The following is a 23,995-nucleotide window of genomic DNA, read 5'->3' as shown; positions in this document are numbered from 1 at the left end:
AGCCAATCTGAAGCCAGGAACCCCTTCTGGGTCTCCCATGCAGGTGCAGGGTCCCAAGGTTTTGGGCCATCCTTGACTGCTTTCCCAGGCCACAAGCAGGGAGCTGGATGGGAAGTGGAGTAGCTGGGACATGTATCAGTGTCCATGCAGGATCCTAGCATGTGCAACATGAGGATTCAGCCACTGTGCCAGGTCCTTATGCTTTTTAAAAAAATTTTGTTGTTTTATTTTACCTGGAAAGTTGGTTACAGAAAGAGACAGGAGACAGTGTCTTCCATTCCCTGGTTCACTCCCCAAATGGCTGCAGTAGCCAGAGCTGGGCTGGCTTGAAGCTGGGAGTTGGGTGTTTCTTCCAGGTCTCCCATGTGGGCCATCCTCCACTGCTTTCCCAGACCCTAAGCAAGGGGCTGGAGGGGAAGTGGAGAAGCCAGGACTAGAATCAGTGTGCTGATCACTGGGGTGGAGACTGCATCTGGTACAGTAGCTCTCATCACATCTGGGTGGAGATGAAGTTGTAAGCCTTGACCATAGTGATGGCATCACAGCATCTCTCCTCGTGCCCACATCCTACCACTTCTGTCTTTGAGATCACCTTTGCTGAAGTATGTATTCTGCTCTCTGCCTGTCTCCCCTACCTTGCACTCTGATGTTTGTATCTAAAATTCCATCTCCCAGGCCATTCTGCTATTGCTTCCCTAAGTGTTTTTTCATTCTTTCCATCTCTCCTTTTGAGTCCCTGTTAGGATTTTGATCATCTGCTCCTGCTGTGTAATGAGCATTTATTCACTGCTTGACTTTCACGTGCCAACCACTGGGCTGCCTGTTGGGCTCAGGACATGGTGAGGTCAGTGGGAAGGGGCATTCAGGTCTGTATGGGACATTACCTTGCCCTGGAGAAGTTCGCCTTACAGTGCCGGTGTTTCCTTTCTTGAGCACACATTGGAATCACCTGGGGAGCATTAAAAATCCCATCACCTGCTTCACAGCCTACTGAAGGTGGATTCTGTTGCTCTGGGGATGTCGTTAGACCATTTGGAGTGTTCTGAACTGCTCTAATGTGATTCAGGGTTGAGAGTCACTGTGATAATGGAACAGACAGACTATAGGTGGCTGCCTGCATGGTGTCTTAGGCCAGGAAACTAAGGCACGTGGAGCTGTCAGGAGCTGTTTTTACTTCACAATTGGATTACCAGCTTACGGGCTCAGACCTTTCTCATCTTGAGATTTCCCTACCCTCTCTGTAGTTTAAGGTAGGCTGTCCAGCAGAATGAGTTAATGGAAATGTTTTCTATCAACACTGGTGTTGTAGAGCATCAGAATATGCTGTTGCCTGTGACACTGACACTCCCTGTGGGTACCAAAGCACTTGGGCCATCCTCTGATGCTTTCCTAGGCTATTAGCTAGGAGCTGGATCAGAAGTGGGTCAGCTGGAACTGGAGTTGGCACCCATATGAGATACCAGCGTCACAGGTGGAGGATTAGTTTGCTGTGCCACCCTGCTGGACCTGTATATTTGTTTTTATATTTAGATAATTTAAAAATTTATTTTAAAAGCATTTATTTCTTCAAAAGGCACTTTGACAGAGAGGGAGAGCCCTAGAGATATACCTTCCTTCCACTGGTTCACTCCCTGAATGGCCACAGTAGCCGGGCCTGACCAGAAATCCCGTCAGATTCTTTCACATGGGTGGCAGGGATCCAAGTGCGTGGAGCATCACTACAATAGCAACTTCCCCTAATTTATTTTGCTGTTGTTTGAGAAGTTGGGGGTAGAGAAGGTAGGGAGATAGAATTCCATCCATTGGCTCATTCCCCAATTGCCTGCAATAGATGGGGCTGGGTCAGGCTGATGCCCTGAGCCGGGATCTCAGGCTGGGACTGCACAGGGGGTGGCAGTGACCCAGTGCTTGAGCCATCACCCGCCACTGTGCAGAGTGGATGTTAGGCAGAAGGTGGATTGTGGAACAGAATGAGAGTCAGACCTGAATACTCCACAAGGAATGTGGGTGTCCCAAGTGACACTTTAAAAATATATATTTGTTGGGGCCCGGCGCGGTGGCACAGTGGTTAAGGTCCTCGCCTTGCACGCCTGGGATCCCATATGGGCGCCGGTTCTATCCCGGCAGCCCCGCTTCCCCTCCAGCTCCCTGCTTGTGGCCCGGGAAAACAGTCGAGGACGGCCCAAAGCTTTGGGACCCTGCACCTACACAGAAGACTCAGAAGAGGCTCCTGGCTTCAGATTGGCATAGCATCGGCCGTTGCGCTCACTTAGGGAGTGAATCATCGGATGGAATATCTTCCTCTCTGTCTCTCCTCTCTGTATATCTGCCTTTCCAATAAAAAACTAATAAAAATAAATCTTTAAATATATATATATTTATTTATTTATTTGGAAAGGCAAATTTATATAGAGGAGAGATAAATATCTTCCAACCACTGGTTCATTCCTAAGTGGCCACAACAGCCAGAGCTGAGCTGATCTGAAGCCAGGAGCTTCTTCTGAGTCTCCCAAGTGGTGCAGAGTACCAAGGCTTTGGACTTTCCTCTATGGCTTTCCCAGAACACAAGCAGGGAGCTCATGGGAAGTGGAGCAGCCAGGACATGAACCGATGCCCATATGGGATCCTGGCAGATGCAAGGAAAGGATTTAACCACCAGGCTGCTCCAAGTGGCATCTTAATTGTTATGTCAAATACCTGCCTTCTTTTCACGGTTTTTATTTTATAAATTTTTCACAGTTGCTATTCAGAAGGAGTTCACACTAGAAGGAAGTAATATTTAGTATAAAACAATTTGATTAAACAGTGCTTATTTTCATGGCAACATTCATGGTTAATTTCATGGCAACATTGTTTTAGCCTTCTGCAGGATGCTGTGTTCCTTCCTCCTTTGTCTCTTGCTGGTACCTGGTTATGCTCATGATGACGAGTGGATTGACCCCACGGACATGCTTAACTATGATGCAGCTTCAGGAACAATGAGAAAATCTCAGGTAACTGAAGAATGTGTGTGTGCAAGCTTGTCAGGGATGCTGTACATAGAATCCACGAGTCATGTGTCAGTTCACAGTCATGTAGAGTACCTTCGTCACACTGAGGTGCAGGTTTTGGGGAGACAGAGTGACAGACAAGAGAAATCCTCCTTCCTGCGGTCCGCTCCCTGAATGGCTATAGCAGCCAGAGCTGGACAAGGCAGGAGCCAGGAGCTTCTTCCAGGTTCCTCTCCCACGTGGTGATAGGGACCCAAATACAGGGGCCGTCTTCTACTATCTTCCTGGGAGAAACATCTTCCACATGTTTAATCTACTGTTATTTAAAATCCAGTCTGAATTTGAGTGTAAATTGAATTAAGCAGCAAACTAATTTTATTTTTAGTTCTTACTACCTACATTTTTGACCTTTTTTTGGTTGGTTTAATACAAGTAAAAAGTGTATTGAACAGTCATAAAATGATGGGTGAAAACTTTAGTCTTTATTAGACACGAAGATTATTTTTAAAATTGAACTCTAAAGAAATGAACTTTCTCTACCTTGTTTTAGATGCAGTACGGCAGGTCAAAGAGTGATGTCAGTCCTGACTTGTCCCAAGCTGATGAAATGGCCGAATGTTATCGCAAACTTGATTCCTTAACTCATAAGGTTCGATTGTTTTCTATTCATAGCTGTTATATTATTTACATTGTATTAAATTTCTTTTTTATGTTCAATGTTTTTCTTGTGTTTCTGCATATAATACAATTTACATATTTACAGTTCTTTTTACTAGCTATAGCCTTGGGTTTTCTAATAGTATTTTGTGTTTTCCTGTAATAATATTTCTTCCCTTGTGTCGTAATTATTTCCTTACTGCATGTGTACTTGGTGGTTCAAGGGTACCTTGTTGATCTTGATCATCCCCTGTCATAGTGCAACAAAGGCAACAAAAGAAGAAAGGGGACCTGTTATGTGCCTATCAGCTTTAGTGTTACTCTGAACAGATAGAAACACTTTATCTAACTTAGTGGGTTTTGGCTATCCATTCTTTTATGTACTTACTTTTTAAAAAAAATGTAGTCAGGGGGAGGTTTTTTTTTTTTTAGATTTTATTTATTTATTCTTATTGGAAAGTCATATTTACAGAGGAGAGACAGGGAGAAAGATAGTCCATCCACTGGTTCACTCCCCAAGTGGCTTCAACAGCTAGAGCTGAGCCGATCTGAAGCTGGAGCTTCTTCTGGGTCTCCCCAACAGGTGCAGGGTCCCAAGGCTTTGGACCATCCTCAGCTGCTTTTCCGGGCCACAAGTAGTTAGCTGGATGGGAAGTGGAGCTTCTGGGAACACTGACAGGGGCCCATATAGGATCCTGATGCGTGCAAGGTGAGGACTTTAGCCACTGGGCTACTGTGCTGGTCCCAAAGGTGAGTTTTATGCAGAAGGAAGTCAGTGAAGATTGTTACAGGGTGTAAGCATTTTCCTGTTTGCCATGGGCATTGCCCTCTGTTAGCTGTGGGGCATGGTAGACCTGTGGCACAGTGAGGGGCGCCTGGAGCTAGAAGGGATGTGGTGGTAATGAGCTCACTGGGGCTTGCAGGGCCAGCCGTGCAGAAGGTGCCAAGTGAGGCAGTGATGGAGTCCCAGGGGGTAGAATAGGCTGATGCTGACAGTTCAGGGAAGGGGGCTCAGGGTGGAGGAACTCGGAGGAGCGGGAGTGGCTTCCAGCTTGAGACACTGGGAATGTGTATTGAGAACAGATCTATCCCAATGAGCATCTGTAAGGATCTTTTGGTGGTTCTTACCAAATTTAAATAGTGTCTGACCTGAGTCCTAGCAAAGGCATGCCTGGGTAAAATTTGTTTTAACTTTTGTGGTGAGCTAGTTAGGTTGCACAGGAAGAAATGCAGAGTTTTCAAAATTTTGTTTATGACTTTAATTCAGTGTTGTAAAAACATGATTGGTAAAGTGAAATTTTGAGTTCCTTTAAGGAAAAAAAAAAAAGATTTATTTGAGACACAGAGTGATAAAGCGCAGGAGAGAGATCTTCCTTGTGCAGCTTCACTCCCCCATATGCCTCTAACTGGGCCAGGCTGAAACTCGGAGACAACAACTCGTCTGGGTCTCCCACATGAGTGGTACTAACCCAAGTATGTGGGCCATCATTTGCTGTTCCCAGGCATAGGAGCAGAAAGCTGGATCAGAAGAGGAGGTGCTGGGATCTGAACCAGGCACTCTAATATGGAATGTGGGTGTCTAAGTTGTGGCTCAACCAGTAGCACCACAGTGCTGGCTCCAAGTTTTTATTTAAAAAAAAAAAAAGTAATTAAAAAGTAAGAGGTTATAAACCATGCCTGAAAGCAGAAGAAGCTGCCATATCACTTCTGTAGTGTCCTCTTGTCCTAAGTTTATGTGTGCTGTTATTGTTGTGTTTATCAAAGCCCATGTCAGTGTTCATAGTCCATACTCAATTTAAAAAAAAAATGTAAGGGTGGGGTGTTCCCCCAATCATGGTAGTGTTGTGACATTGCTAGTTAAGCATCTACCTGCAATACTGACAGCCCATATTGCTGCCAGTTTGAGTTCTGGCTGATCCACTTCTGATCCAGCTCTCTGCTGACGCACCCGAGAAAGCAGCAGAGGATGGCCCTTATGCTGGGGCTCCTGCACTCATGTGGAAGATCCAGAAACAACAGCTCCAGCTTGGCCCAGCTCTGGCTGTTGTGGCTATTTGGATAGTGAGCCAGTAGATGGGAAGATCCCTTCTTTCTCTCTCTCCTCCTCCTCTCCTCTCTGTAACTCTGCCTTTCAAATAAGTATTAAAACACTAAAATATAAGTTGACAGTTAGAAAGTCACTTTCAAGTCTGTGTGATACCCACTTCCCTCCCTTGATATCCACACCACTGCAGTGGTAGTAATACTGGGTCCAGGGTCTCAGTGAAAAGCCAGGACCTGAAGGGTTCCTGTGTGTAGGATATTCTGGAGAAGGCATGGTCCCTGCCTGCGTGAGTCTCCTGTGTAGTGAAGGATAATCCATTGGTGCGGGAAAAAATGAGTAAAAAGTTCCAAAGTAATATGCACATTCAAGAAATTCTGGATTGTGTCCTTCATTTCCTCATTTGGCCTCCTTCTGCTTTGATCCAATCATATGTGAGTCCAGTCCGTGTATATTTGTGCTTCTCTTTCCTCGTTCCTTTGTTCCTGTTAAGCTGTTGCTTTGGGTTGAAAAAAGTGCTCCAGTGGCTCTGTCTGTGGATCTCAGCTTTCCTGTTTTATGATCTTGACACATACGTGATCTGAAGCTTCAGCTTTGCTGCAGGTCAGCAGGGAAACTGCTGGCTTGGGGCTAAGCTGATAAGTATTTCCGCCTATGGAAGAAGAACCCCCAGAAAGCAGGCAAACTCCACTCTGTGGAGTAGCTGGAAAAGGCAAGCTTCGTCAGAACTGCTACCTCAAGTTGGATGCCACTTCTAGACTGGAAATTTGATACTTGCATTAAATTTTGGTGCTAACTAATGTTGAACTCATTGTGTGATTACAGATTGATGACTGTGAAAAGAAGAAGAGAGAAGAGTATGAAAGTCAGAGCAACCCTGTTTTTAGGAGATACTTAAATAAGGTTTTAATTGAAGCCGGAAAGCTTGGACTTGTGAGTATTTGGTGGCATGATGCTAGTCTGCAGAGTGGATATTTTCAGCAGTTCTCCATTTCAAATCAGGTGAAGTGACACAGCATTATGCTTTAGCAGACCACCTGCCTCACCTTTTTACCAAAAGCTGTTTAGGCTTTTGCGCTGGTTTGGTGGAAGACAAACTGGTGAGGGGATTTGCCTACCCAGCTGTGTACACTGTTGTACCACTTAATGAGGGGAGGGAGGGATGATGATTCTATCCTGACCGAACTTCCTGTCTTCTGTTCTATGCATTCTCTGTCACAATATCTAGCATCGTTATACAGAAGGAAAATGAACAGGTGTTTTAAACAGCATTTTTTCCGGGCTGTTGACTGTGGCAAGAGCTGCTGTGAAGAATTAATATAATATTTTGCATGTACTGTTCATTATCTTACATTTCCCTTGTTCAGAGTGATTTTTCACTTTGGGAGAATCAAAATGTCAAGAATGTAACTTTTTGAAGCTAATTTGAAAGGAAGCAGAATTTTTGCTTTGGTGTTTGCCATCAGGATTGATCTAGAGAGTTGGGTTAGTCACTGACACCAGAAGTGGTGTCAGGCAGGTCCCTCAGGGGGAGACCCTCATGGCAGCCAGGGGAAGGCTGGCTGAACCTGCCGGGGGAGTGATGCAGAAAGCAGGTGTTCCCATCTGCATGCCTCTAACTTGAGTCTCGGAGATGGCTGTATGCTGGAACCAAACCTAGATGAGGAAGGAGCCAACACATCCTTAGGATGGAGAGAATTAGAAATACTTAGTTTGTAACTTTCTAAAAACTGTCAGTATTAATCAATGATAATTTGTTAATGGTTTCTAGTGTGAAATTGCATTGTTTTTAAATTTTGTGTGTATTTTTTACCTGAATTTATTCTTGCATAAGAAAAATAATAGAGTTTAAAATGTCTTAATTCGTGGAAATCTATTTTGCTTTTGAGATGTTTTTCATTTAAAAAAAAAAGATTTATTTATTTATTTATTATTGGAAAGTTGGAGAGACAGAGGAAGATCTTCCATCCCATGATTCACTCCCCAAACAGCTGCAATGGCTGGTGCCAAACCAATCCGAAGCTAGCAGCCAGGAGCTTCTTCCGGGTCTCCTGCACAGGTGCAGGTTCCCAAGGCTTTGGGCCGTCCTTGACTGCTTTCCCAGGCCACAAGCAGGGAGCAAGATGGGAAGCAGGGCTGCTGGGATTAGAACCGGTGCCCATATGGGATCCTGGTGTGTGCAAGGAGACGACCTTATTAGTCATCACTAGGCTACTGCACTAGGTCCGAGATGTTGCTTTTCTTGTGTGAATAACTACAAATTTTAAACAAGAACAACTTAGTAAAAGAGTATTTGAAAGGTAAACTTACAGAGAGGCAGAAACAGCTCTTCCTTCTGTTGGTTCACTTCTCAAGTGGCTGCAGCAGCTGAGGCTGACCAGACTGAAGGCACAAGCCAGAAGTGTCATCCATGTCTCACTCGTGGGTGACTGGAGCCCAATGACTTGAGACATATTATGGTGCTCTTACCAGGCTATTAGCAGGAAGCTGGCTTGAAAATGCAACATCTGGGACTAGAACCTGGGCTCATGGAATACTGGAGGCAGCACTGGTCCCTAAACAAAAATATTTTTAAAAATTGTACTTATTGGGCCTGGCAGAATAGTCTGGTGGCTAAATTCTCACCTTGCACGCACCAGGATCCCATATGGGCACCAGTTCATGTCCTGGCTGCTCTGCTTCCCATCTAGCTCCCTACTTGTGCCCTGGGAAGGCAGTAGAGGGTGGCCCAAAGTCTTGGGGTCCTATACCACATGGGAAACCCAGAAGAAACTCCTGGCTCCTGGCTTCAGATCGGCTCAGCTCTAGCTGTTGTGGCCACTTAGGAGTGAACCAGCAGATGCAAGATCTGTCTTTCTGACTCTTTCCTTCTCTTCTATAAATCTGCCTTTCAATAAAAATCAATAAATCTTTTTTAAAAAAAGAAAGCATTTACTTATTTGAAAGGCAGAATGAAAGAGGGAGAGGCAGAAGGAGAGAAATCTTCGGTGTATTGGTTAATTCACCCAATGCCCACAGCAGCCAGAGCTAGGCTAGCCAAAGCCTGGAGTGAGGAACTCCAGGTCTCCCATGTGGGTAGCAGAAATCCAAATTCTTGGGCCATCATCCATTGCCTCCTAGATACATTTGCAAAAAGCCCAGTTGGAAGTGTGGAGTAGCCATGACAAATCAGACACTCCGATACGAATTTCAGACATGCCAAGTCACAGGGTAGTCTGTACCACATCTGCGCTTTAAACAAATTTTAGGCTGTCTGAGAACTGTGGGCAAATGGAAAGTCATAAGTTCAACCAGAAATTGAAAATATAAACATACAGTCCATCTTGATTATTCACAGTCCATATTAAAGGACTTGCGTGCTCAATTATCCTCTGCTCCAAAATCAATACTCAGTGTGTTTTTGTGAAGCCTCTTGAACATGTGCAGAGCTGCAAAAAAAAATGGTCTGCCTGGTTTTCCCTTTTCCAGCTACCAAACAACAGGCAGCCAAACTTGGCCTCCCCTTCCAGCCCTCACACCATGCACCTTAGCTCTGCTCCGCCCCCTCAACACTGTGTTTCTCACATGATTTTTTTTTTTTTTTTTTTTTTTTTTTTTTTGCTGAGGGAATGCTTTTATTGTTTAACTTGGACGAACTATACTGTCATGATAACACAGGGTGGTGGGAGGGGACAATGGGGAGAGAGAAAGGGGAGGGATGAACCCCCTTAAGTCTGTAAAACTGGATCGTGGAAAATAATAGTAAGAAAGCAGAACATGGCCCTCAGGTGTAGCAGTGGAATGCTGTCTTGTGTCCTGGAGTGCAAGGAGACTGCGTCTGCCTTCCAGATACAGACTCTGCTGTGTGTCAGTGTTAATGAAGTCACTGTGGATTACACAGGAATTTTAAAACAAACTTAGCAAGTTTATGTATTGAGTTATGAAAATGTTGTGTAGGAACTTGACCCTGCATTTCCTATAGGACTGATGGCTCAGTACTTGGCAGTCGGTGTTGAGATACGTTATAGAATTTTACTGCTCTAAATCACAAGATTCAACTGTATTTGAATAAATTTGTGTAGCTTTCAGAGTTCTTTTAAAATGTTTTTTTTTTTTTACAAGTTATTCTCTCTGATTGACCTGACAGATAGATGGTGCAGTAGGGCGAGTGGGGAGTGTGGATCTTATACATTTGAAACATTGTAAATTAATTATATAGAGTTGCAAATTGGCTTTTGTTCTAAGATGTTTCACTGAGTAGTGGAATGGTAAACTATTTTTCTGTTGTGTTTTCTGATCAATGGAATGCAGCCTGATGAGAATAAAGAAGACATGCATTATGATGCTGAGATTATCCTTAAAAGACAAACCCTGCTGGAAATACAGAAGTTTCTTGGAGGGGAGGAATGGAAACCAGGAGCCTTGGATGACGCCCTCAGTGATATTTTAGTTAAATTCAAGCTTCATGATTTTGAAGCCTGGAAGTGGCGATTTGAAGACTCCTTTGGAGTGGACCCATACAGTGTGTTTATGGTAAGGTGGGCTGAGGGATGTAGCTGGTCCTCTGTCCGATATCCTTTGAGCCCCACCTGAATTATGCTGGCAGCTCACCAAGTCACATATCCTGCACTTAGGTATGAGCAGTGGAGGTGTGCAAAGGCTTCCGTTTGTTTTGTATTTGGTAACAATCAGCATTTTTGGCAGGGTGGCCAGTGTGGTAGTAACTGCTTTCTGCTTCTGTGTTCCAGGTGCTTCTGTGTCTGCTCTGCCTCGTGGTGTTAGTAGCTACCGAGCTGTGGACCTACATCCGTTGGTACACCCAGTTGAAACGTGTTATTGTCATCAGTTTTTTCTTCAGTTTGGGATGGAACTGGATATATTTATATAAGGTATTGAATAGGTGGAAGCTTTTTAAACATTAAGATGTTTCACTTAATAATAAAAATGGCATAGTCCTTGGAGAGCAATCTTTTCCCACATGTGGACTAAAGATGGTAATTGGGAGTGGTGTACCTGGGGAAGAATTAAATTGGCAGTTCAGCTGTGTATGACCAGTTGGTAGGGAAAAACATGCAGTTCTAATTTATAGAACCCAGTTATCATTGGGGTAGCCTATTAGAAAGAGTTAGATGGCCATATCTAGAAAAATTCTTATAGATACAATTTGCTAAAAATGATTCCAGAATATCATTGTAAATTTAGGTTATTTTTTGAATATAAAACTGGTATGTTGAAATCCAAAAATTTAGAAAAGGCATATACATGGAAATTAATTGAAATAAATCACTTATGGATAATTACTCTCAATATTTTGTGATGTTTCTTTCTGGTTTTATTCTAACATTTTAGTTATTTACAAATTGGGCTCCTGTTTTGCATGCAAAATGGTCAGTGTTGCTACTGCTGCCGTTAGGAAAGCAGTCATTGGAGGGCAGTTTTAGACTTTCTGGCAGGAGAGTTAAGTATAAAGAATTTTCACAGACTCCATTGAAATGCCTCTCTGTGTTACTCCCTTAATCTTTTGCTTGAGTTCTGTAGCATCTTGAATTAATTACATAGCAGACACATAGGTTCTGTGTGAAGGAAGTTGGTTTGGTTGATGGCTGTTGCCTCAGTGGTCTCCTGTGGGGCTTGGATCTAGTGAAGATGTGTTACTTTTATATTGGTTGTTTGTGCTAAAAACCATCTGGAGGAAAATACCATGCAAATACAAACTAAAAATGAAAAGCAGTTATTTAGTTTTTATGCATTTTTTAAGGTGTAGTATGAACTGTATTTGAATGAATTTTTTTAAAGATTTATTTATTTGTTTGAAGAGTTCCAGAGAGGGAGAGACCGAGAATAAAATCTTCCATTTGCTGGTTTATGTCCCAAATGGCTGCAGCAGCTGGGCTGGGCTGGGCCGGGCCGGGCCGGGCCAGGCCAGAGCCACAAGCTTCTTCCAGATCTCTCATGTGGCTGCAGGGACCCAAGCACTTGAGCCATCTTTGGCTGCTTTCCCAACCACATTAGCAAAGAACTGGATTGGAAGTAGGGCAACGGGGACTTGAACTGGCACCCAGAAGGGTTACTAGTTCAGTGAGTGACAACTTTATACCTGCTATGGTACAGCTGTAGCCCATTTAATTCATATTTTTTTTAACATTTTAAAAATTCTTTTTAAAATTTTTATTGGAAGTCAGATATACAGAGAGGAGGAGAGACAGAGAAGAAGATCTTCCATCCATTGATTCACTCCCCAAGTGGCCGCCACGGTTGGAGCTGAGTCAATCTGAAGCCCAGAGACTCTTCCGTATCTCCCACATTGGTGCAGGATCCCAAGGCTTTGGACGTCCTTGACTGCCTTCCCAGGCCACAGGCAGGGGGCTGGATGGGAAACAGGTCTGCCGGGACTAGAACTGGTACCCATAGTGGATCCTGGCGCCTGCAAGGCCAGGACCCCAGCCACAAGGCTACTGTACCAGGCCCAAACTAATATTTCATAACAGTCCTCTTAGTGAAGAACTTTTCCTTCTTATTGTTAATCACAGTGAGGCAATTATAGTTCTTTGTTCTTACTGTTTGTATTAAGTCTGTGTTTTCCCATGAGCTATAGGAACAGTATGTTTTTTCTGTGTGTGGGATGTTGTTAAACAGTGAAGCAGACACTGAGCTCAGGGTTGGGGCTGTGGGGGCCTGGGTGTCCTTGGAAGCAGCAGCCTCTCACTGTTCCCCTTGGGTGTCCGGCAGCTCGCTTTTGCACAGCATCAGGCGGAAGTTGCCAAAATGGCGCCACTTGACGTCGTGTGTGCTGAGAAGATGGACTGGGCGGGCAGTCTCTGGGGTAAGCTGCTGGCTCACCAGGCCGCATTGTGAGTAGAATTTCTGTGCTGAGAGAACACATTAGTAATTCAAGAAAACAGTAAAATGCCAGAGGAGGTGTCATGACCGAGTCTATCAGAAGTATAGGCAGCTAGGTTTTTGGGTTTAAAATCAGTGACCTTTTGTATTCCCGTGGTCACAAGGAAGGAACAGAAACTGGGTATGTCAGCTGTGATACCGTCTGCCTCCAGTAGACTTCAGTGAAGGGCCTGTATTCAGTTTTGCTCAGCAGGTCCTGACATGTCTGAGTACTACACAGAAATTTATTACAGAAGGGAGTGATTATATATGAATGAATGGCCATCTTAGATTTACTCTCCTGACATGGCCTTACCTATAGCTTTACTTTTTTTTTTAACTGAAGAAAAAATTATTTTTAGTCTTTGATTTTGTAAACATTGTCACTAATGACCCCCTGTGTATTCTGCATTGGGAATGAGGTACTTCATAAATGCAACTCTGCATTGACCGGTGCAGAATAGAATCTCAGTGGACTCTGCAAGTGGGTTCCAAGATGGCTCTTCCTAGGTTGTGGGGACTAAGACATTCAGTTTTGCTTCCTGACTCTGTGGGACAGTGAAATGCCTCTTCTAGTTCAGGCTGGTTTCCAGACATACATCATTCAGAAAAACAGGCAGAACAAATATTCTACTTTGTTTTTTGATAGAATTGGTAAAGGCCTGACTTTGCTAATTGTAATTATATTGGTAATTGTAGGTCACAGGCAGCTATAAACAACAAGACAGGGACACCTGGGCTCCTGTCCACCCCCACTGATAACACCTCACACAGCTGCACGGCAGTGTCCTCACCAGGACGCCAGCTGTGATGTAATCCACCAATCACATTCTGGTTTCCCATTTCACTTGTACTTATTTACATATGCAAAAGGTGTTTTTATTTACCTTCTAAAAATCTTTATGAAATATGATGTCTGTGTAAGACTTGTATCATTTCAATGGTTTTGTTTAAACATGATTTTGGACATAAGATGAAAACTTAAAAATCACTATGAATTATTTAAATTTTAAAATAATTTAAAATTAATGGTTGATTGAGTAAGCGGAATAAGATAAAAGATCTTATTGTGACTTAAAAAAAAATTGGTTTCATTGTTTTGTCTGTTTCTCTGAGTAGAATGGTGTAGAGGTATATGGACTCTTAAGGATGACCCCTGCCAAAAATACTACGAGCTATTGTTAGTCAACCCTGTCTGGTTGGTCCCACCCACAAAGGTAACTGCTGTTTCTGTTGTGTTGCCGAAATTATCTGAATATAAAGTATGCCTGAAGTCGCGTGTGTGTGTGTATGTGTGTGTGTGTGTGTGTGTGTGTGTATATATTAGTGTTATTTTATAAGTTGTTGAACTAAAAATAAATCTTTGTTTTAGAAAAAAACCTTCAATTTCAGACATTTTCACATTAAAAGTGGTATATATTAATTAGCATTTGAATTTATGTAACAATTTCAGTTTCAGCACACAGTGAAATTTGGCTTATTCATGTACTTCAATTTTTTCAGGAAGAATTAAGTTTATTTTATCTTTCATTTCAGGCCCTGGCAGTCACATTCAGCAATTTTGTCACAGAGCCGTTAAAGCACGTTGGAAAAGCCACTGGCGAATTTATTAAAGCACTTATGAAAGAGATTCCAGTGTTACTTCAGATTCCAGTGCTGATAATTATGGCATTAGCTGTACTGGTTAGTATATTAACACTGTTGATTTATTTATTTGTTCATTTATTTAGAAGAGTTGGAGGGACAGACAGATCTTTTTTTTTTTTAAAGTTTTTATTTTTATTATTTTTTTTTATTGGAAAGGCGGATATACAGAGAAGAGAGACAGAGAGGAAGGTCTTCCATTCGATGATTCACTCCCCAAGTGAGCGCAACGGTCGATGCTATGCCAATTCGAAGCCAGGAGCCTCTTCCAGGTCTCCCACATGGGTGCAGGGTCCCAAAGCTTTGGGCCGTCCTTGACTGCTTTCCTGGGCCGCAGGCAAGGAGCTGGAAGGGAAGCGGGACTGCCGGGATTAGAACCGGCACCCATATGGGATCCTGGGCATGCAAGGCAAGGACCTTAACCACTGTGCCATCGCGCCGGGCCCGGGACAGACAGATCTTGCATCTGCAGGTTCATACCGCAGATGGCTACAGTGAAGCCAGGGGCCAGGATCTCCAACTGGGTCTCCCATATGGGTGGCAGGGGTCCACTGATACTTGCGTCATCTTCTGCTGCTTTTCTCAGGCCATGAGCCGGGGGGCTGGATCGGAAGTGGAGCAGCTATGATATGAACCAGCACCAAAATAGAATGTTGCCAGCCTCATTAGGCTTAATATCAGAGTTGGGTTGGTCTCAAGCTAAGAGTCAGGAACTTCCTCCAGGTCTCCATGTGGGTACAGGGGCCTAAGGATTTGGACCAACCTCCACTGCTTTTCCAGATCATAAGCAGGGAGCTTGATTGAAAGTGAAGCAGCAGGGACTTGAGCTGGTGCCTGTATGGGATGCTGGGGGTGGTGGCTAGAAGCTTAGCTGGCTGTGCCATCACACCGGCCCCAAGTGGATGATTTTTACATGATACATATTTTGTCTGTACTTACATATCTGTTCCCTTCAAGAAAGTAGTTCTTTAGGTGAACTGTAGATGTCATAGCTGTCACTGTAGAAACCACTTCATTTTTTTTGTTTCACTTGGTGAGTTCATGTGTGGAAAGTCAGCCTTCTCATTGCAGGCTGAGCTTTTCTGCACCATTGAGGAGGGAAGAGTGTTGGCTAATTCTGATTGAGAAAAGGGTGTGAAGCTTGGGGTCCCGGGCAGCAGCTGGGGTGCCAGGAGCAGGTGCTTAGGAAGAGGAAACATTGCTACTCATCCTTGGTCTGCGCAGCTTTTTTGCTGATTTCTGCCTGGTCACCCAGGTAAGGCAGTTGTCACATAGAACCAAAGGTGAGCATTCAGATGTGCTGTGGGAAAGTCGAAGGCTGCGGTTGAGCTGTGCTCTGTTGCTGTGAGCTGGTTCCTTTTGGGTCCTGTGTTTTGGCTTGTGATGGCAAGATTCCCTTGGTAAGATGATTGATTTTGTTGACATCAGTGTTGCAGAACAGCAGCTCAGGCGGGAGGTGGGAATCGTAAGCCAAAGCCTGGCTGCACATCGTTAGTGTGTTTCCCGCCCCTTGTCTCGGGGCTGCTGTCCTCAGCAGAGATGGACAGCTTTTGTTTTCAGGACCCGTATGTGTTCCTAAAGTTGAAGACCACAAAAGAGCTTTTGTGGAGCTTAGATACGTGGAGCAGTTAAATCTGAGAAATACAAATATTTGTGAGTACATGTGCCCTGAGCTGTTGGTGGACAGACATCAAGGATGCCGCTAGGGGCTCCGGAAAGCACAGGGAAAGAGACGGACGTGTAGAGGACTCTGGGATCTCTGCAGGCGTCCCCAGGCAGTGCTGGAGAACTGCTGCCCGGTCTTTGCAGTGGTATCTGAAGCAGAATCTGTTTTAGCTGTAACTTAGGCCAACTCTGCATTTATAGAAAATCCTGCAGAAGGATGTTCACATTGTGATGCACACATTTCTAAATTTCTAGCACTTACCTTATGTGAATGGCACAAACATAGGCACATGTGAAGAGTTATCAGATATCCAGAATCTTCTAGCTGAAATTTCTAGGCTTTACCTTGTTATTGCTGTGAAGTTCAGCCTCTAGGCTACTGCCCAATTGCTGTGGTTGAAAGTCAGTCAAAATGTCTGGCATGTCTACTTAATCCTGAGTGGTTTATTAAATTTTAGTGGCTACTCTAGCCCTATCTTAACCTGAAGAAGAGATTTCTAGTGAAAAAAATAGCGAAATTAAAAGTCTGTAAATAGGGGTTGGTGTGGTAGCCTAGTGGCTAAAATCCTCACTTTCATGCACCGGGGGGGATCCCATATGGGTGCCAGTTCTAATCCCAGCAGCCCACTTCCCATCCAGCTCCCTGCTTGTGGCCTGGGAAAGCAGTCGAGGACGGCCCAAAGCCTTGGAACTCAGCACCTGTGTGGGAGACCTGAAAGAGGTACTTCTGGCTGTGGCTTCGGATCAGCTCAGCTCTAGCCATATGGCTACTTGGGGAGTGAATCATGGGATGGAAGAGCTTTCTCTCTGTCTTTCCTCCTCCTCTCTATATCTGACTTCCCAGTCAATTCTGAATGGAACACCTTGTAATGTCAAGGTAAGTTAGAAATCGTCAGCAGAATGTGTCTTTGCCTTACAGAGTTTCTGCTATGGCGCTGGCAGGTCCGTGTATGTGCTGAGACATCTGGGTGGTCCTGAGACCGACCCTCCCCAGGCGCTTCAAGCAGGACAGAGAAGACCGTGGCAGATCGATTATAGACCCCGTGGTGGAGCAGGTGATGCAGGTTTCTATGATTGGGGCCCGACTGGCCGCCTTGAGCATGACCCATATGACAGGACATGTGAGGGTAGAAGAGACGTTCTGAGAGAGAGAGATGCTGCTTTGAGATTTCAGCCTGGCAACAGGAGCCCCGAAGTGCTCCGGGCGTTTGACTTTCCAGATGCAGAGGCACAAGAGCACCCAAAGGTGGGACCCCGTGTAAGTTTGCAACTGTTTGTTTTGCTCCCCCCTTTATTTCAGGCCTGTTTCACTTATTATGTCATGAATGATATAATGAATGACTTTCTCTTCCCCTTTCTGGTCAAAAGCTAGCACCTTTTGTCTAGAAGAAATGAGATTTCATTTTGCTAAGTGCTGGTTACTTGTTAAAACAGATGGTAATTCATAGGAACCTTCCCAGGGAGCCGAGGGTGAGTGACTGAATGTCTGCCTTTGAGCACCTCCGAGAGCAGCCTTACTGCAGGCCGGGCGCTTGGGCGCCAGGGAGTGGCAGGAGAGCTCTGAGCTTTGCTGGTCGGGAGTGGCTGGGGAGGGAGCCGAACACCCACTTTCCAGCTCCTTAGAGTCCTTGGCTGTGAGGCTGCACTGCTATTAGCAGAGAGCCATATCAGAAGCAGAGCAGTGGGGACTCGAACTGCCACCGATATGGGATGCCACTGCTGCAGGCAGCAGCTTAATATGCCACCAGCCCCATCTCTGAACCCAGAGAAAGAATCACAAGCATGACAGAATGCAGGGAGCTATAGTGCGTCTTCAGTTAGTATTCCTTTACCAACAGAAAGCTCTCTCCAAGTATTTAGAAGATCTGAAGATGTTCCTTTCAGCTTTTATGGTTAATTATTACCCATCTCTCATCTTTTAAAAAAGATTTTATTATTATTATTTTGTATTTGGAAAAGTTACACAGAAAAGGAGAAAGATCTCCCGTCCCTCCCCAAATGGCTATAGTGGCCAGAGCTGAGCTGGTCTGAAGCCAGGAGCCTCTAGATCACCCACATGGATGCAGGGTCCCAGGAACTTGAACCATCCTTTGCTGCTTTCTCAGGCACTTTAGTAGGAAGCTGGATTGAAAGTGGAACAGCCAGTGCACGAACTGGTGCCCATTTCAGGTGCTGCCACTGCTGGCAGTTTAGCCTATAGCACAATGCCAGCCCCATCACTCATCTTAAAACTCCTTCACTGACTCCCATCTCACTCAGAGCGAAAGCCATTAACAGCAGTGGCCTAGGGGCCCTTTGATGTGCTCTAATTCCACATCTAACAGCTCCCCGGCGCCTCCTGCACCTCCACAAGGCTCCTGACTGCTCAGGCTAGAATGCTGCTTCTGCACACAGCGTGAGGTTCCCGTCAGGCCTTCACTCCTGTCACCTCTTCTGATCGCCTGCTCTAAGTGCAGTCTTGACCTGTGACCCCGCCCCACTGCTGGAACCCTTTTCTGCTTTTTCTTCCGAGCCCTTAATTCAGTAGATGATATTAGACCTTTTGAATTAATTTGCTGTCTGATTCTCCCTAACCTCAGTTCCAGAGAAACGTTTCTTCTTTCTCTCTTGGTCTTGCCCTGGCGCTCTCTCACACACTGTCTCTCTCGTTTCATTCTCTCTCCTCTGTCTGTTCCTCCTGCTCTCGCTCTTGCTCTTTTGCTCTCTGTTGTGCCCTTTCTGTTCCTTTTCTCTCTCGCTCTTTTTCGCTCTCGCTCTCTCTTTTCTCTCGCTCTGTCATTCCCTCACTCTTTCGCTGTCTCTTTCCTCCATTTCTTTTTCTCTCTCGCACTCCCGCTCTTGCTCTCATGCGCTTTTTCTGTTTCTCCCTTTCTTTTTCTCGCTCTTTTGCTCTTTTTCTGTCTCTTTTTCTTTCTCCCTTTTTCTTGAGCTTTCTTTGTTTTTCTCTTGCTGTCTCCCTCTGTTGCTCTTTCTCTCTCCTTCCCTCCCCTTTTATCTCCCTCTTTCACTTACTCTCCCCCTTTCTCGCTCTCACTCTCCTGCTCGCTCTTTCTATTCCTTTCTCTCCAGTTCTTTCGCTCTCGCTTGCTCACTGTTTCTTTTTCTCTCATGCCCTGTCTCGCTCTTCCTCTTTCACTCTTCTCTCTCTTGCTCTTTCTCTTGCTTGTTTTATTCCTTTCTCTTTTGTTTCTCTGTCTTCCTCTTTTCTCTCTGTCTCACTTTCTCTTTTTTCTCTTTCTCTCTCCCTGCCTTTCTCCTTTTCCGTTTCTTTCCCTCCTTTCCTTCCTTCTCGGAAAGGCGGGTATACAGAGACAAGGAGAGACCGAGAGAACCACCATCTGTGTCACTCCCCAGGCGGTCCCAATGGCCAGAACTGAGCCAATCCTAACCCAGGAGCTTCTTCCAGGTCTCTCCTGTGGGTGCAGGGTTCCAAGGCTTTGGGCCATTCCTCAACTGCTTTCCCATGCCAGAGGCAGGGAGCTGGATGGGAAGTGGAGCAACTGGAACAGGATCCCAGCACATACAAGGCAAGGAATTTAGCCACTAGGCTATTGCACTTGGCCCAGAAATGAACTAACTTACTCACTCTCTTCCTCTCTTTCTTTCATTTTTTTCATCCTTTTTCTTTTTTTCTTTCTCTCTCATTTGTTTTTATTGAAAAGCAGATATACAGAAAGGAGAAGCAGCAGAGAGGAAGATCCTCCATCTGTTGATTCACTCCCCAAGTGGACGAAATAGCTGGCACTGAGCCGATCCAAAGCCAGGAGCCAGGAGCCTCATTTGGGTGTCCCACGTGGGTGCAAAAATCCAAGGCCTTGGGTCATCCTCAACTGGTTTCATTCACTGATTCACTAAACAAATGGCTGCAATGGTGGCTCTAAAGCCAGGAGTTTCTTCTGGGTCTCCCACATGGGTACAGGGACTCAGGGACTTGAGCCATCTTCTGCTGCTTCTCAGGCCATTGGTAGGGAGTTGGATCAGAAGTAGAGCACCCAGGACTTAAACCAGCACCAATATGGAATACCAACACTACAGGTGCAGGCTTAGCCTGATATGCCACTGTGCTGGTCCTGAGAGCAATTTTTGTGTGTTGTTCTTGCTGTACCCTTAGTGCTAGAACATACTATTATGTACTCCATAAAGAGGTTTTGAATGGTGCCTGGCATGGTAGCAAGTGGTTAAAGTTCTTGCCTTGCATGTGCCAAGATCCCATATGAGCGCTGGTTCTAATTCCCAGCTGCTCCACTTCCCATCCAGCTCCCTGCCTGTGGCCTGGGAAAGCAGTTGAGGACGGCTCAAAGCCTTGGGACCCTGTACTCATGTGGGAGACCCGGGAGAAGCTCCAGGCTCCTGGCTTCAGATCGGCTCAGCTCCAGCTGTTGCGGCCACTTGGGGAATGAGTCAGGGGATGGAAGATCTTCTCTCTCTCCTTCTCCTCTCTATATCTGACTTTCCAATAAAAATAAATAAATCTTCGTTTTTGAATGAACTACTCTTACCAGGCAGGAGGCATGGGCAGTATTGGTCCCCAGTGGTATGGAGCCCGTAAGTGTTGTGTTCCCTCATGTGCACACCTGTGAGCTTTAACACTTAGGTCATCATTATTTAGCACTGGAATGAGATTTCAGTTTGGAGTTTGTTTCAGCAGATTTGGGTGGCAACTTGTTAGGTATGTTTGATTACTAAACCTTCACATAATATAACAGAGTAGTTAAAATTTAATTTTATACTTTATAGCCTAATTCATCTATTTTGGACGCAAAGCCTAAAGAGACTGGTGGAATCCCAGGAGATGGGACAGCAGCAGAAAGCAGTGTGGAAAGCAGCGAGTCTGCTGGGGCTGCCGCTGGGGCCGCGGGCGCTGCACTTGCAGGGGAGAAGGCTCAGCTCAAGCCTGAAGCTGAAGGCGGCCCTGGGGAAGGCATTGGAGAAGGTGCGGTTGGTCCTGCAGCTGGAACACGTGGCATGGAGGATGCCAGCAACCCGTGTGGCTAGGAGGGCACTGGTGTGGGCAGCAGCTCGGAAGACTTCTCTGGGCTCTGTATTCTCTCAGCAACTCTACTCTCTGAGTACTGTTATTTACTGTTATGGTGTCAACTATATACTCTGACAATCAATTCCCAAACACATGTATGTATGTAAAAACCTCTATTCATCTCTTGATGTGCAGATACAGCCGTTAAGATTCTCATGTGTTTGTTTTGGGATAGGCACTCAGAGTTGACATTTAATGATGAACACATATAGTAGGCGTCACCATCGCTGATTCTGGATACTGGAGGTGACTAGTTTGAGGAAGCATTAGAAAGAAATTGTGTTGTTTACAGGCATTTATAGGAAACAGCTAACCCAAGTGTGTGTTGTCCTGAGTAGTCAGGGAGACCTGCTGTAATTAGATTCAAAGGTCTCCAGTATGAGAGACAAAAACCATCCCTCTAGGGCACCTGCTTCGGCCGACCTTCTTCATGTGTGCCCCATGTCAGTCCTGCTGCCCTCCGCCGCCCTCACCGCCTCACCAGTGTGCCTTTGTAGTGTCCTGTCTCTGCAGCCATTATGGAGCCACCTGTCTTGTTCCTTTTACTGTAGGCCTAGCCAGGACAGAATTGAAGAGAAGCAGATACTGGAGCCTGCCGTAATAGAAACCAAAGTTTTACATACTCTGAAGACCAAGATTGGCTTGACAGGCTGCCTGCCTTATTCCTGACGACCTAGCACGGGAGGCCCTTGGGGCTCACAGTGTTTTAGTTTTGTCATCAGAACTGGCCCGTGTGGAGCTCTGATTTAAGAGAGCGAGGCATGGAGAAGAGCAGGGTGGCCTCTCACTGCAGGTGGGCCATGCAGCAGCATTTCTAATTCAATTTTCTGGATTCAAAAAGTCCTGCTCTTGAAACTTTTTAAAAAGCAATTTACAATTTTTGTATGTGTTGCTAGTTGGTAGATTTCACCCATAATCAAGTGTCCTCTGCTTTAAGCAAGTTCAGAGCAGATGTTATGTTAATTACTGAAAGTGATACCAGTCAGGAGTTAAACCTTAAAATTTCTATTCAGGCATTTGTTTTAGGAAACAAATTATTTGCTTTTTTTGTTGTTGTTGTTTTAACATGAAAATACAGAATGTTCCTTTTGGCCCCCCAAAGTGTTATGTGTCTGTGATGATTTAATGTTAACATTATTTTCTTGTTTAATAGTGCAAATTTCTTTATTTTCATCAGACCAGTAATTATTTTTTCCAAGAGATATAAATGTATTTTAAGATTCACAGCACGGTAGGTTTACAACAATTGATATATGAATAAATGAATGATGAGTGAATGACTGAAGAATGAATGCAAGGATGCCAGCAGTTGAAATGTGAGCCTGCTGACCGTGCCAAGCTGACCTGCCCGGGCAGTTTGCAGTACCGGCCTGTGTTTCCAGAGCGGGAGCTGCGCCTGGCGAGGAGTGCCTCGGGCTGCACTGTACCTGCGAGAGGGGCGCCTGCAGCCTGCACTGACACTGCTCTTAGTGGATCCAAACAGAATCACTGGGGCTGAAAAGCACTGCGACGGCTGGCAAAACAACAGGCTGTTGCCCTGGCACACACAGCTGTTCAGGGAAGACCTCCTTAGAGCAAAACGAACCTAGCAAGGCCAGCTGAAGGTTTGTGGAATAGCCAACCCTTGTCTTCAAATAAGGATTACAATAACAAAATTACAATGGAGAGAACAGTTGTTTGGAGCAGTTTCAAACTAGAAATAATGTTGAATGTCTTCAAGGTGTAATAACCATTGTATACACCAAATAAACACATTTTTACATTACTGTGTTTTGGTATGTTGTCTGCTTAATGACTTATAAGAAAAAGTCCCATGGAAGTTATCTGTGCTGCTTTTAAATGATGCTAACCAGGACAACATAACTAGATACATAATCATGTGAAATATTGGGGAATCCAAGTTTTAACTTAGCACCTTTGATAAACCTTTAAAAGATCTGAAATGTATAGAGATAAGGAGAGACAGATCTCCATGTGATGGTTCACTCCGCAATCACAGCTGAGCCCATCCAAATCCAGGAGCCTCTTCTGGATTTCCCACATGCGTGTATAGATGGGGTGGTAGATAGATGGGGTGTGGAGCAGCTGGGACATGAACTGGCACCATATGGGATCCTGATGCCACAGGGAGAAGAGTAAGCATATTAATGCCACCATGGCAGCCCCCTTTGACAAGGGGGTGCAACGGCTGATGCTATGCCAATCCAAACCAAAGCCAGGAGCCTCTTCCGGGTCTCCCACGCGGGTGCAGGTTCCCAATGGGCCGTCCTCGACTGCTTTCCCAGGCCACAGGCAGGGAGCTGGATGGGAAGCGGGGCTGCCGGGATTAGAACCGGCGCCCCTGGCTTGCAAGGCGAGGACCTTAACCGCTGCACCACAGCGCCGGGCCCTAGCAGAGCTGTTTTACCATTTACTCATCAGAACTACCTGAATGGTCTTTCAGTTATTGAGCCCTAGCTCCTGAGATCCTGGCCCTGCTGTGCACAATCAGAAGTGATTGGACTCGAATGAGCTGCCAGCTATTCTTAAAGGAGTGGCATCTGTATTCCATAATCAACAGGTGTTGCCCAATCTCATTTCCCTCTTAGCTGTTCTTTGTGGTCACCTGTTCTGTACCTTGGACATGGCCTTCAGTCTCTTGGGTAAGAAAGGAGAGGTTTAATGGCAGCCAAGTCTAAAAGAAATCTTTCTTGCTCTTATTCATGAGTTTTCAGTTTATGTGGCTGGTTCCCAAAAAAGCGACAAGGGTCTGGTGTGTTTTTCTTGTTAATGTTCATCTGCTTGTGAGACAGAGATCTTCTATCTGCTAATTCACTCCCCAAATGCCCACAATCCCTAAGGTAACAACAGGTGGAAGCCAACAGCTGTAGGACTCCATCCGGGCCTTGCATCACCCGCCTCCTGGGATGCATGTGCGGGAGCTGCTCAGAAACAGAGTAGGCGGACATGACCTCATTGTGACCTGGGGTCTGGGTCTTCTGAGGGTTGGTCTAACCTGCTGCGCCTTCCAACCTTGGTTGTTTTAATTTAGCATTAGCGCTTAGAAAAATATATTTTATAGCAGTATTATGCAACATAAGAGACAGCGTTCCCAAAACATGCTGA

General features: G+C 45.1%; 1 protein-coding gene across 1 annotated transcript; it reads left to right on the top strand.

Moving 5' to 3' along the window:
• Positions 1-385: 385 nt before the first annotated feature.
• CLCC1 (chloride channel CLIC like 1) lies at positions 386-22,654 on the top strand. Its single transcript, XM_040998818.1, has 11 exons — positions 386-844; positions 2,860-2,993; positions 3,541-3,639; positions 6,514-6,621; positions 9,979-10,200; positions 10,416-10,556; positions 12,397-12,490; positions 13,666-13,763; positions 14,083-14,229; positions 16,775-17,113; positions 20,593-22,654. The coding sequence occupies exons 2-11, from the start codon at positions 2,871-2,873 to the stop codon at positions 20,848-20,850; spliced, it is 1,629 nt and encodes a 542-aa protein (XP_040854752.1). The 5' UTR covers positions 386-844; positions 2,860-2,870; the 3' UTR covers positions 20,851-22,654.
• Positions 22,655-23,995: the final 1,341 nt, after the last annotated feature.

This window comes from Ochotona curzoniae, unplaced genomic scaffold (assembly GCF_017591425.1).
Source record: "Ochotona curzoniae isolate NIBS_2020 unplaced genomic scaffold, NIBS_Ocur_1.0 scaffold_1037, whole genome shotgun sequence".
Taxonomy (NCBI): Eukaryota; Metazoa; Chordata; class Mammalia; order Lagomorpha; family Ochotonidae; genus Ochotona; species Ochotona curzoniae.
This window is presented reverse-complemented; position numbering and strand designations above follow the sequence as displayed.

Bases quoted from the DNA above. Each gene is read 5' to 3' on its own strand.
- CLCC1 (XM_040998818.1), top strand. From the start codon at position 2,871: ATGCTGTGTTCCTTCCTCCTTTGTCTCTTGCTGGTACCTGGTTATGCT. The intron at 12,491-13,665 runs GTAAGCTGCTGG...TTCTCTGAGTAG, and splicing joins CTGGGCGGGCAGTCTCTGGG to AATGGTGTAGAGGTATATGG. The intron at 14,230-16,774 runs GTTAGTATATTA...TTTGCCTTACAG, and splicing joins TTATGGCATTAGCTGTACTG to AGTTTCTGCTATGGCGCTGG.